At 29.8% G+C, this 14232-nt stretch overlaps 1 protein-coding gene across 1 annotated transcript in view; it reads left to right on the top strand.

The window, feature by feature from the left end:
* The window catches only part of LOC139481392 (receptor-type tyrosine-protein phosphatase epsilon-like), a 36573-nt gene extending 23804 nt beyond the window's left edge, over window positions 1-12769 (top strand). The window contains exons 19-26 of the mRNA XM_071264707.1: window positions 4155-4304; window positions 4749-4848; window positions 5920-5993; window positions 6594-6728; window positions 7148-7282; window positions 7793-7938; window positions 8344-8479; window positions 8895-12769. Of these exons, the coding sequence (XP_071120808.1) occupies window positions 4155-4304; window positions 4749-4848; window positions 5920-5993; window positions 6594-6728; window positions 7148-7282; window positions 7793-7938; window positions 8344-8479; window positions 8895-8954 (936 nt within the window). The 3' untranslated portion in view covers window positions 8955-12769. The remainder of the gene's footprint in view (window positions 1-4154; window positions 4305-4748; window positions 4849-5919; window positions 5994-6593; window positions 6729-7147; window positions 7283-7792; window positions 7939-8343; window positions 8480-8894) is intronic.
* The last annotated feature ends 1463 nt before the right edge of the window (window positions 12770-14232 follow it).

Raw genomic sequence — 14232 nt, 5'->3', positions numbered from 1 at the left:
AATTGGGGTCCAAAACTAAACTTTGTTTGATTTCATCAAAAATTGAATAATTGGGGTTCTTTGATATGCAGAATCTAACTCTGTATGTAGATTCTTAATTTTTGGTTCTGTTTTGAAATTGGTCTACATTAAGGTCCAAAGGGTTCAAAATTAAACTTAGTTTGATTTTACCAAAAAATGAATTCTTGGGGTTCTTTGATATGCTAAATCTTAACATGTACTTAGATTTTTGATTATGGGCCCAGTTTTCAAGTTGGTCCAAATTGGGGTTCAAAATTAAACTTTGTTTAAAAAAAAAATTGAATATATGGGGTTCTTTGATATGCTGAATCTAACTGTGTATGTAGATTCTTAATTTTTGGTTCTGTTTTCAAATTGGTCTACATTAAGGTCCAAAGGGTTCAAAATTAAACTTAGTTTGATTTTAACAAAAATTGAGTTCTTAGGGTTCTTTGATATGCTGAATCTAAACATTTTCTTAGATTTTTGATTATGGGCCCAGTTTTCAAGTTGGTCCAAATTGGGGTCCAAAATTAATCTTTGTTGGATTTCAACAAAAATTGAATTCTTGGGGTTCTTTGATATGGTGAATCTAAACGTGTACTTAGATTTTTGATTATGGGCCCAGTTTTCAAGTTGGTCCAAATTGGGGTCCAAAACTAAACTTTGTTTGATTTCATCAAAAATTGAATAATTGGGGTTCTTTGATATGCAGAATCTAACTCTGTATGTAGATTCTTAATTTTTGGTTCTGTTTTGAAATTGGTCTACATTAAGGTCCAAAGGGTTCAAAATTAAACTTAGTTTGATTTTACCAAAAAATGAATTCTTGGGGTTCTTTGATATGCTAAATCTTAACATGTACTTAGATTTTTGATTATGGGCCCAGTTTTCAAGTTGGTCCAAATTGGGGTTCAAAATTAAACTTTGTTTAAAAAAAAAATTGAATATATGGGGTTCTTTGATATGCTGAATCTAAACATGTACATGTATTAAGATTTTTGCTTATGGGGCCAGTTTTCAAGTTGGTCCAAATCATGGTCCAAAATTAAACTTTGTTTGATATCAACAAAAATTGAATCCTTGGGGTTGAATCTAAACATGTATTTAGATTTTTAACCGGATTTTTGTGACAAAAATGTCGGTTATTTATTTGGGGATGGGCAGTCGGGTAGTTGGGCGGTCGGTCAGGCGGCCACCAAATGTTGTCCGTGCATTTACTCATGAACAGTTCATCCAAAGCTTTTAAAATTTTAATATGTTGTAACTGACAACAAAATGAAGGTCAAGTTCAAGAATGACGATTTTGACTTTTACCGTTCAGGAGTTATGGTTCTTGAAAGATTGAAAAATGGCGTTTCCAGTGGTGTCCGTGCATTTACACATGAACTGTACAACCAAAGCTTCCCAAATTTTAATATGTTGTTACTGATGAAAAAATGGAGGTCAAGTTCAAGAATAACGATTTTGACTTTTACCGTTCAGGAGTTATGGTTCTTGAAAGATTGAAAAATGGCGTTTCCAGTCGTGTCCGTGCATTTACTCATGAACTGTTCAACCAAAGCTTTTCAAATTTTAATATGTTGTTACTGATGAGTCATGACAAAATGCAGGTCAAGTTTAATAATGTTGATTTTGACTTTTACCGTTCAGGCGTTATGGTTCTTGAAAGATAAAAAAATGGTGTTTCCATTCATGTTGTTACATTTACTCATGAACCATTCAACCTAAGCTCTTTCAAATTTTAATATGTTGATACTGATGACAAAATGCAGGTCAAATTTGATATTGACGATTTTCACTTTCACCGTTCATCAGTTATGGTTCTTGTGATATTGCCAGGTCACAAATAAATGTTAATAAATCCGGTTTGCTGTTAATGTGACAGCCTCTTGTTGATTATAGGCCCAGTTTTCAAGTTGGTCCAAATTGGGGTTCAAAATTAAACTTTGTTTGATTTCAACAAAAATTGAATATATGGGTTTTTTTGGTATATGCCAGTGTTCTCCCCAGACCCTTTTTAGCGCCTCGATTTTCAGCGCTATTACAATTTCCCGCTGTTCTATTGCACTGACCGCAGTGCTATCCATCACAAGCACATTGAATTTTAATATTAGCACATATTTGTAACTTTTAAAATTTGATTATTAAATAATAGTATATTATCGATGTATTTTATAACTAAATATTGATTTACAGAAAGCAGATGAAATAAATTGACCTCGAGAAATTGACCGCATTTGCTGACGACACTCAAAATTTTGTTGAACGAATTTTGAGAACAAACGATGATTTTAAAAATGATCAAACACAGGGGTTTGTTACAATTTGCCGGACTTACTATCCATCCGAACCTCGAAAATGAGAAAATTTTTGAAGTATTAATTATGACCTTTTCAAACTAATTATTGGTAAGGCAGCAATTCTACAGTAATGAATTTTACCAATTGAAAACAATTGAGAGGATATATGATTAGAAAAACAAACCCCAATCTGATATGACTTGAGAAATTCACTTTCTCCATGTCCAGCTTGAATGAAGCCATTTGAATATTATATAATGTTAAGGTCAGAAAAATTACAAATCATTATGCTAAAAAATGTCAATTCCTGTCAAATGTCGTAAGGTTAACAGTACACTGCTACAGTGCGTTACAAAACCAAATACAGAAGCTGACAATGAATGACTTTATTGTTGGTCCTACATGTTTTGCCACACCGACTGTTAGTGATAAGAAATCTTCACATAGGCAGTCTGGTATAGACCCATCATGTAATAGACTGAAATAAATTACCACTTAAAATTTCAAACAACACTTCTACAGACTTACCCATGAAATACTCCTTAAAACCTTTTCTCACTTAAACTAAATGTACCTATTGTTTTTATCTCAATATAAGAATAAAATAAAATAAAATTGTAAAGTTTATAAAAAAAAAGAGAAAAATTAAAATTAATTTTAAAAAGCAACCTCAATCAGGCATGCGCCAGAATGTAATCTTCAAAATGTTGATGGTTTTCTGTAACTAAAGAAGAAGAAGACTTCTCCTTGGGTTTTATACACAGATAATATGAGGATTATATGAATTTACAATGGACAAAAAAAGACTTTTCTTCTATCATGTCTATATCCAGACAATAACATTAGCAAACAAAGGGGTAACTGCCATGAGCATGATGAGCACATCATTACAAGAGAAAACACCAATAGCATAATATAAGAAAAACACATAACAAATCAATTACAAATCAACCGTGCGTCGCGACAAAGTTAAAGAGAATTATCGAAAATCATGCGCTTACCACAGCACTATCCAAAAATCCTGGTGAGAACACTGTATGCTGAATCTAACCATGTATTTAGATTTTTGATATTTGGGACTGGTTATCAAATTGGTCCACATTGAGGGTCCAAAATTGAACTTTATTTGATTTCATCAAAAATTGAATTCTTGGGGTTCTTTGATATGCTGAATCTAACCATGTATTTAGATTTAGGATATTGGACCATAATAGGTAAATGTCCAATTTAAATTTTTTTAAGTTTTTAAGTTTAAGTTCTTAGACCACATTCATTCTGTGTCAGAAACCTATGTTTTGTCAACTATTTAATCACAATCCAAATTCAGAGCTGTATCAAGCTTGAATGTTGTGTCCATAATTGCCCCAACTGTTCAGGGTTCGAACTCTGCGGTCGTATAAAACTGCACCCTTTGGAGCATCTGTTAGAGTTGTTATATATCAGAATATTTTTCTAACCCTTTTTCTGAAATTTATACCATTCTTGGGATTTATATAAGGGAGATCCCTCTTGATTATAATGATTTCTATGTTCTAAAAATTTAGAGCTCAGATACACATGCAAGATAAGCAACATATGACTAATTATGGGTATTCCAGTTGTCATATTTATAACTTTAGACTATTTTCCCATACTGACTTATGGGTGTGTTTAATGACCTTGACTGGTTATACTGCCCTGGCACAGTCCCATCTACATTATGTTGTTTTATACAATCATAACTGTCAGAGGTTAATATATTTCTATTATCAATTGGATTTACAAATTTGTCATTTGTAATAAAGACATAGAGTATTTATAACCTGTGTTATTTTTAGATTTTATGTATAACTTTTTGTCTGTTTACTTCAGGAACAATATATGTTTTTATACGATGCCTTATTAGAAGCAGTATTAGCTGGAGAAACAACAATGCCTGTTGGAGAATTTGAATCTCGATACCAAGAAATGTGTATTCCAAAGGCTGGATTTGAGGTGTCAGCATTAGATAAACAGTTTGAGGTATATATTTAAGATGTATTAAAATATTCATAACAAAAATTTATTTGTGACTTTCTTTATTTTTTGCTCTTCTCGGTTTTATTTTTAAAAAATTGTTACCAACACATATGGTTAAATTGAACGTATGAATAACATAAGACTTTTTATTTATGTACTGTTGTCAATTTGGCATATACCACTACTTCTTTAATATCAGACAAAGCAAAATTGACAACACCCTTGAAAAATATGTTGGTATTCTTATCTATTGTAAACAAGGCAGTTGTATGAAATGTTTGATGACTATGATAATGAAGTAAGGAGATGTGATATGATTACCAATGAGACAACTAGCCATCAGAGTTCAATTGACAAAGATGAAAGCAATTAAAGCAAACATAAGTATTCTTTATATTTACTATTCTGTCTTCTTTAAAAGATATGTTTTCTTCTATCCTTGTGAAGGTTGCTCAGAAGTTATTACCAAACATAGAAAATACAGAGTTTAAAGCTGCTTTAGCTCCAGAAAACATTGATAAAAACAGAGTAAAGAATGTACTGCCAGGTAAGTAAAATGAAAATAAGGCACACTAAATTTTGTGTTTACCAATGACTTTTCTGGATTTACCCTCATTATGATTCATAGAAGTCTTTATGATATTTTCTATTTGTCATTAAGTTCTGAATAAAGTTTTTCTGTATAAGATAAGTCCAATATTATATGATTTTAAAAAGTCAATGTTTAAAGTCCAAGAGGTTGTTATTTTCATCTGAGGTTTAGATGTACATACTGCATGTTTTGTTTAAGTCTTCAGAAATGGGACCAATGTTCTGATTGTTTAAGTATTCTATTGTGGGAGGTTGTGTGTTTGATGGAAATTAATGCTTTATTTTTGTAAAGCCTGAAAATCTTAAATGGCATATTTACCATATGTCCCTTATCAGGAGCATAAGAATATAGTTAAGGTTTATGACCCCTTCTGTAGCCAGTTAAGTACAAACTTTTCAAACTGCAATAGTATCAAAACAACAAATATAATGAATAATAGAGATAGGTCATCTTGTACATATACCATGGGGAAACTTCATGTAAAGCATTATTATTTACTGTTTGAGTGTTTCATTGCATCTAATAGAAAAAGTGGACTTTGCAGCAAATAAACCAAGATTTTTATAGAAAATCCACAGCCTTTTATACAAAGATTTTTGTTATGAAATTTTAAACACATAGATTGCTCACTTGCTTTTCTATGACGTGCTAGTGTTTATTTTTTTACAAAAAGTTCTAAACAACCTTTAAATTCCAAAAAACCTTGTGCTGACTCAATAAAGTTGAGCGCAACCTAAAAGGTGTACTTGATTTGATCCATATTTATATATGTTTTTATCAATAACTAAATTAATAAACTTGTTTTAAGGAAATCATTGCTAGCACTGCATGCATAATCCTCTACCTATCAAGTACTGAATTGCCAAATATGAGAGTACAACGGGAAAGGCTGTAGATTTTCTATAAAATTTACATACGTTTAGCATTGAATCAACACAAGGGTACATAATCCTTAACAATATGTTTATGCTTCCATCTTTTTTTAAAATGCTGCAGTCTTTTTAAATTATAAATTTACATTTACAGCAAACAGATACAGGCCACACCTATATACACAGGTAGAGGGATCTAATGATTACATTAATGCAGTATTCTTACCTGTAAGTTACTCTTCTGTTATCATGTATGCATCTTGTGAGCACTTAACTTTTACAACTATAATTTTACATTTAATATTTAGGATAAGGATGATTAGAAAAGTAACATTTTTAGACCTATATCAACAGATGTCTTGCAGGTTGTTTTGATATTCATGGTGATTTAGTCATTATTAAAAACAAAAATGCAATTATTCAATAAACATCATTCATTATGGCTTATGCAACAAAAAATTACCAGTTCAAGTGCTATAGATTGAAGGACAAAGCAAAGCATATTTACCAATCACTAAAACAGTTGCATTTAAGAGAAATACTATGGATTCATTATTATTTGTTAAATACCAATTTGCGTGGATTTTGTGGGTACAAGTGAACCTCGAAATTAAATGTTCAAGGAATGACATATTTTATATAGACTTGTACACGGACATGTTTATCCACGAAAATAAATGTATCCACAGCAATAGAATTTTAATTTATTGTAAAAATGTATAAACTAGAATTTAATAGTAAAGAGATAAAATGGCTGTATACTTCATTCAGTCGAAATGAGAGAATACCTTTTTATGAATATATAAAGCATTTGTATTTATTTTTCAGGGTTACACAAGTAGAGATAGATTTATTGTTACACAGATGCCATTGCCTAAGACAGTAGCAGATTTCTGGAGAATGTTATATGATTATAACTCTAACACTGTTATCATGTTGAATGAATTTGATAGAAATGATAAGGTTTGTTTAATGGCTTCCAAGAGTTAGAAAAAAAATCAGCATGCTGCATTCATATGAATTATTTATATTCATACATTGTATAACTATGGATTTTTTTTTTTAACTTTTAATTATATTCAATAAAATTGATATTTAGGGCTTATATAACTAAATTGGTATTTGTTCTGGTTCTTAGTCAATTCTAATTTATTTTAGAGATTTTCTTATTGCCCAATATTTGCAATGGCATAGATCAATTAATTTCTCTTTTTTTCAATTTAAGTAATGTTAGCTATACCAATATAATTTTATGAAAACTCTTTTCAATTCATCTTGGTTCAATTGCTTCTTCTGAATTTGACTTAAGTTTAATAAATTCAATTCTTAGAAGAAAGTTAAGTACTGAACATAAATTCTGAAATGTTTTTGCAATATTGTAGACATGTGCCTTATACTGGCCAGAAGAATATGGATATACAGTGTCTTATGATCCACTTAGTATAGAACTATTGTCGTCTAGTGAATCCAACAAAACAATTACAGAAAGGATATTTAAACTGAGTAACAAAATAAAGGTAGCATCTTTTAACCATTCTTTTTATAGCCCCCACTGCCATATGGCAAAATACAAATATTGAACTTATAATGTATTACAATAATCTCTTAACATATTTTACAACATGTATAATGCTTTTCTCACAGTACATCAAAACATTATACAAATACCTGTCATAAATAAGATTTTATTGTGGATAGAAAAGAAAATTATCTTCATTTGTAAATTTTGTGTCCTGACATGTTATTTTTATGCTTAAAAATATACAATGAGTTCATTTTTGTTTTCATGAGTTTTGTGTGACTACCATTATTAATATTGCATAAAAAAACTTCCTTAAATGGATGAGATATCATCTGCCCAGGCTATTTTATCAAATGCCCTTTAGTTAATGATATACTTCTAGGAAATCTTTATCTTACAGTTTAGACTTATGATATAAATTCAGACATGATCAGTTACGCATGCAAGCGTTTTTTCAGCATGTGCACTACTATTATGCATGTACATATGAAATTACATTTTATAGAATGAAGATCGTGCTGTTAAACAGTTTGAGTTCAACTGGGGAGAGAAAAACATTCCATCAAGTGCCCAAGCATTAGCAGATTTATTAAGAGAGGTAGACCATTGGACAAAACAGAGTGGAAAAGGACCAATCACAGTTCATTGCATGTAAGTAATGGTATTTTAGCATATAAAGGACATTATCATTCATAGTGAAAAGGTAAATTTTAGGGTTATAGGGATGCATTTTCATTTTTCTCTGAATTTCACAAATATACATAAATTGACTATACAATGTATAGTAAAACTTGTCTATAAAGCGCACTCAGTAAAAGCATTGTCTAGACAAATTGTTACGAGTAAGATACTATTATCTCATCAGTCATACTTTAACCACACACCTACAGTTATCAATTATTTTAGCATATTTTTTTTCCGGATTTATAAGATATTTAACTTAATTGTTCAGACTGCTTAAAATCTACTTGTGCATGGTATCTCAACTATGTTACAAAAAGTATTTGGTTGAAATTTATTAGGATTCATTCTTATTACATTTTGATTTTTTTGTAGGAATGGTGCTAGTAGAAGTGGATTATATTGTGCCATTAGTTTATTATTAGAGCGTAAAGAACAAGATCAAGAAATCGATGTGTTCCAAACTGTAAAAACAATACGCAATAATAGACCCCAGTTCATTGAGGATAAGGTAAAGTTAAACATTATATGAAAATATGTTATCAAATATTGGTGATTTTTTAACATTAGACATACTGCTTTTCTTTATAAAATTAAAAAATATTGCTTGAGGAGGATGTAGGAATATATTGCAAGTTTCCTCTTTTTAAGCTTTATTGAATTTGTACAAATGAGAGATTTCAAAATGTTATATTGCAGCCAATTTGGATATATTGAAACTGTCACATATGATGAAAGGACGAGATCACTATGCCATAGATGAATTTCTTATTTACCAAAAGTAGGAAGAAATTTTCACAGAAAAGTGGTTTTGGTTTACTTAATTAAATACCCACATTTCTTTTTACATATAACGAGAGGTAGATCCCGATTTATTTCAGTGCTAATCCTATACTAATTATTAATAAAATTGTTTTATTTTGTAGGAACAATACCAGTTTTGTTACAAAATGGCCGAATGTAATTTACGACCACCACCACAATAGTGCCCTAGATCTGATGTTAAACCAAAGACAGAAACTCTGTAATCAAAATCAGGTTCTGTGTTGCCAAAGAATGTTCTATTTTTGTATGGTTGTTGATTTTGTGTACATATTTTATAATCAAATTATACGTGTACAGAGAGGTTGTTGTTATCAGCATTCAGTGATCAAGTCTTTCCCATGAATTTTGTTGTGTATTTTGAAGTGTCAATAGCACATGGCTGTAGATAACATGTAAAGTTGCATGAGAGGAGTTTATTATATACATTTATATATAAGAGTATGTTTTATGTCATGTTTATGACTTTTTAATTTTTTTCTAGTGCAGATATTCTACTTAAGAATTCCATTTGACGGATCACCTATAGATTAAAATATTTATCCAATAACTTTTCATGTAGATTTTTCTGTCTAAATCTGAGATTTTGAGATCTATATTATCTTATTGATATGAACAGATTTTTTAATTTTAAATTTCCTTTTGAATCATGTCTGTTATCAGAATCGGTCTGTTTAAATTTAATCTGTCATTTAAGAAAGACATTTATAAATTAATAAGCACTTGAGTTCTAATTACAGTAGATCTGTATGATATACACACATACAAATTTCTTATTAGTCATTTATAAAAGATGGAACCATCTTGATGTTTTTTAGTCAGTACATTTATTGTTATATGTACTAAAACTTGTATATTATACATCTTTGCAATACATGTATACATGCAATTATGATTTATATAAATCTAATTAATACAACATCACTTTGTGACATTCCTTGTTAATTAATAATCCATATATAAATATATGTGCTTTACATGTGCTTTTTATGTGCTTTTTATACCATTCCATTGTGTATGATGAATATTTTTTTATTCATAAGTGTTCATTTAAGTAACATACTCAGTTTTACATTTTGGACATAATATTTTATATATAAGCATACCACAGGGAGCTAAGATCTGGTTTAATTAATTATGATAAAGATATTAATAATGTATTTAAAAGTTGACTTATACAAGTCGTTCAGATCTTACAAAGCAGGGTGAAATTTTCTCACATTGTGAATAATAATAATTTATATAAAATTGGAGTATATAAAACATGCAGAATTCACGAAACAAGGTTTCAGTAAAAAAAGTTGTAGAAGTTATCTTACTTAAAAAAAATATTGCACAACTCTTATCCTGTTTTTTCCTTCTTCTAGATTGAGGTTTATTCGTAAAATCCTAGCTTTTAATGGCCTGGAAAAAATTGATCTAAATGCAACATAAACCTATTAAAATATGTTCTTTCTTAAATGCATTTTTTTTTTATAATTGAGGTATATTGTGTGTATATCATCCAAAAAATTTGGAAAATAAATTTAGGTTTGTTATGCATTTTCTGAGATTCAAGGCATTTGAAAGAATAAGAATTTCTACCAGGGAAACATTGTACCAAGATTTATTGAAATATATAGAAAGAAATGAATGCAAAACTGTATGAAAGTTCTATTTCAAATATCAATCAATTAATCAATCAATCAAAATATTTTACCAGATAATTTTTGTAAGAATAGTAAAAAATATAGGTTGTGCATTTCAAAAATATGTGTAGGTTAGGAAAAACCAGACGGATAGGAAATGTTAGGAATAGGTTAAAAATGGTGAAATGAAACTTTTTTTTAATCAAGAAAGTAAAAAGTTTATTGTTTTTCACACTCTGAACTAATCCTGCTGACTTCTCATTTCAAACTGTTATTAAGTAACATAAAGCTAGGTTCAGATTTTTTTTCCATATAAACACACTGCTCTAAATGATATATTGCCAGTGTTCTTTCTACTGATAAATCAGTATTACAGTTTAGTATTTCTTAACAATTGTACATAGAAAATATTTGTATGATAGAATATTACATTTTTGTACATTGACCTTGTACATTATCCTTGTACATCTACAGTTATATTGTTATATAATAGTTCTTGGGGAATTCTAATAGGGTTATTTGAAATTATACATATTTGAGGTTTAACACAATGTTTAGGTCATGTCCATATAAGTCAAGCTATATCTAAGTGAAATATGATGAGATACATTTAAATGCAGTCAGACCTTTTAATAGGGTCGCTGTCTGGACCAGAGAAATTAACCTTATAAGAGAGGTTGGTATTACTAGTTAAGGACAAAAAGAGGGTGACTTGAAAAGACAAGTTACATTTAATAGAGGTGACCTTCAAAGCAGTTGTGACTAAATAGTACTGATCTAATATAGACAACTCCTGTTTGTAATTTGTTAAAGATCCCCTACATAAACTATATATTAGAGGGCATGTATTTAACCTTTTTCAAGGTAACTTTGTTTTAACCTACCAAACACAACCCTGTTTTCTATGTTTTGAAAATATTCAGCTTTGTGTCCTTGTCGATCCACTCTCAAGAACCATTTATTGAATCATTTTGTCTCATCCTGCGGGAGATATTTGTCTCTCGACCAATTTTCTAGATTCAAAGGAAATTTTAAGCATCCTTACACTCATGATATAATCAGTATATTCAAGCAGGGCAAATGTGCTATTTTATTATATATCAACAAATGTGTTGCCTTGGAAACATGTCAGTATATATACTTGTGGTTGTGATAGAATTGTGATAGATTTTGTTGTAAACATTTCAAATATTATATCATTCCATAATTTGTTTATTTCATTAAATGTTTAATTGTTTCATTCATCAGTTATAGCTTAAAGCAGTGTTAATCCTTTTAAAGGCATCATATTTCAACTTTTTGTTAACTACTGAAATATTGAAAAATGTCTGATTCTTAGATAATTGTCTACTTAGGAATTTATTACTAACATATACATATTTTTACAGAGTGATAGTCATACTCATAGTTACCCTGAGTCAGTATTTTAGAGAAAATAGTATTTCTATCCAATGTGTATTACTTGATGAATATACATTTTTTTTGTATTTTTTGTTTATCTACATCCACTATCCCTAAAGTTAACAAGTAAACAATAATTTTCTTCTTATTCCTGCATTTTTTTATTTGTATTTTTTTTTTGTAACAAAAACTTTATACAAGTAAAATAAGATTTATATATGTTTATCATTTTACAAGTTTTTGAATTTTTGCCACAAATTGGTTGTGTTTTCTGATTATAAAGCTCAGGGTGAAATTATAAATGTTTGGATATTCAATTTTGTAACTATCAGTTCGATATCTGGAATCTTAAAGGGAAAATTTGAAACCCTTACTCCTAAAATCGTTTTAAATTATCCACGAAATTAACTTTATGGTACATTTGATAGTTTAAGGAAAATCATAACTTTTAATTAATTTTTGTTGGTAAGAATTTTGTATTTTGCAAATTTTATATAAAAGCATTTTCCTTATATGATTTATACTAATGATGGACAGGTTCCATCAACATTCCAGTAATGATAGGGTTAGAGTGAACACTTGAAACTCATGTTTTACAAACGGCATTTCTAATGGGTACTTTTTTTTTTTTTACAAATTTACATAAAAGATGCTTTTAGTTACCTCAACTTGACCTTCATTTTAAAGGTCATTTAGAACAATGTCAATATAAAAGGCATTGAATATTTGTTGTATGTAAATCCTATGGGTTGCATCATATATAATCTGTAATCCATTCCAAAATATCAAGTTTATATATGTTAACCATATTAACTGTAAAAATTAGGTTACTAGTTGTATTGTAGGTTGTCCTAAATTTTAACCTTTTGTTAGTTTATTGCTTGTTATTAATAGTGTTATGTTTGCTCATTTCATCTATGAAATTATTATAAAAATCATGTACAGTTGTGTTTAGTTGTTTGTTTATTTTTAGTTCAAAGCATCTGCCTGCCCACTCGACATACCATATGCCAGTTTTGGACTTTGTCTAACCTGGCCTCAAATAGTACCCAAGTCTTTCACTATTTGCCAAAGGCCATGTGAGATGCCTTCAACTGAAATTTATTATCAATACTTGTCCAGGACTGTTAACAAAGCAAATACATATAAGAATCTACATGATCATGAGCCTAAATGTAGTTTATAGCATTGCAAGTAATATTTTAAGAAGGCACCATAAGCCATACAAGATATAATACCAAGAAAAATGTCACATTCCAACTTATACTTACAAAATATGTGACACAGTCTCATTGGTCTCTTAGAAGCATACTTGCTTTGAGTGTTGGTGGTTTGGTCCATGATCAGGTCAAACAGGAACCTTGATGGTAATAGGTATTTACTGCTTCTCTGCCAATATAGGGGCAAATAAGAGCAAAGACGGGTTGGCTCAGAGTCCGAATAATACAATGTCACTGCAGAATGTAACCTTGTGGACTAGCATGTAGAAAAGATGGCTGTTTTGTCAGTTTATCACAATGCAGGGTTTATATAAATAAGATGTGGTATGTTTGCATACTGCATAGTCGGTTATAAAAGTTTTATATACATATCATGTTGACATGTTTTTGTCCTGACAGACATGAAATAGTTTAAACTGGACATTAAACACAACCCATTCACCAAAAGACTGTTGCCCTGCAAAGTCTTTTTGCCTTGTTTATTATTGAATGAACATAAGTTTGTAACTTGTCTTGTAATTATCCTGTCTATAAAACATATCCTATTATACAACATGACATGCAGAGGAAACTTGATTCTGGGATAGAAAGATATCCATGATTGATAAACTAAAATCATGCTTACAAAATATACTTATGTTATATGTATTCAATGATATCTCTACCAAAACAAGTAAATCTGAGAGCTACTGCTCACTAATGATACCCCTGCCCTGCTAAAAGTATAACGTCGCTGGGCTTCCAAAATGTTGTAAATTACACATTTTTCAAAAATTTAGACAAAATGCATGCTTCCAAAATGTCGTATGTGAACTTGAACATTTTTGTGAATAGCAGTGAAACAAAAACTTTGACATTTCTGGATTATCCGAGAACTTAAATTATTCTCACAGAAATAAAGAAATGTATAACTATTTTATTCCCAAAGCCATTATACAACGATTTTCAAGTTTTCATACAACATTTTCGAAGAAAACTTTACAAACAAATGACATTGGCAATTTTGTAATATGTCTTATTTCAAACTTTTGATTGGTCTAACTATGCTATTTTGTAATACCAAAGATTTCCTCCCGCCAAGACCATTGGTGTCAAAAAGTATTTTTAGCCAAAAAAGTCATATACAACATTTTAGAAGCCCAGTGACGATAAGGTAAACAGTAAGTTGTTAAGTGATGAATCTGAAAACAAAT

Source organism: Mytilus edulis, chromosome 1 (genome assembly GCF_963676685.1).
Source record: "Mytilus edulis chromosome 1, xbMytEdul2.2, whole genome shotgun sequence".
NCBI lineage: Eukaryota > Metazoa > Mollusca > Bivalvia > Mytilida > Mytilidae > Mytilus > Mytilus edulis.
This window is presented reverse-complemented; position numbering and strand designations above follow the sequence as displayed.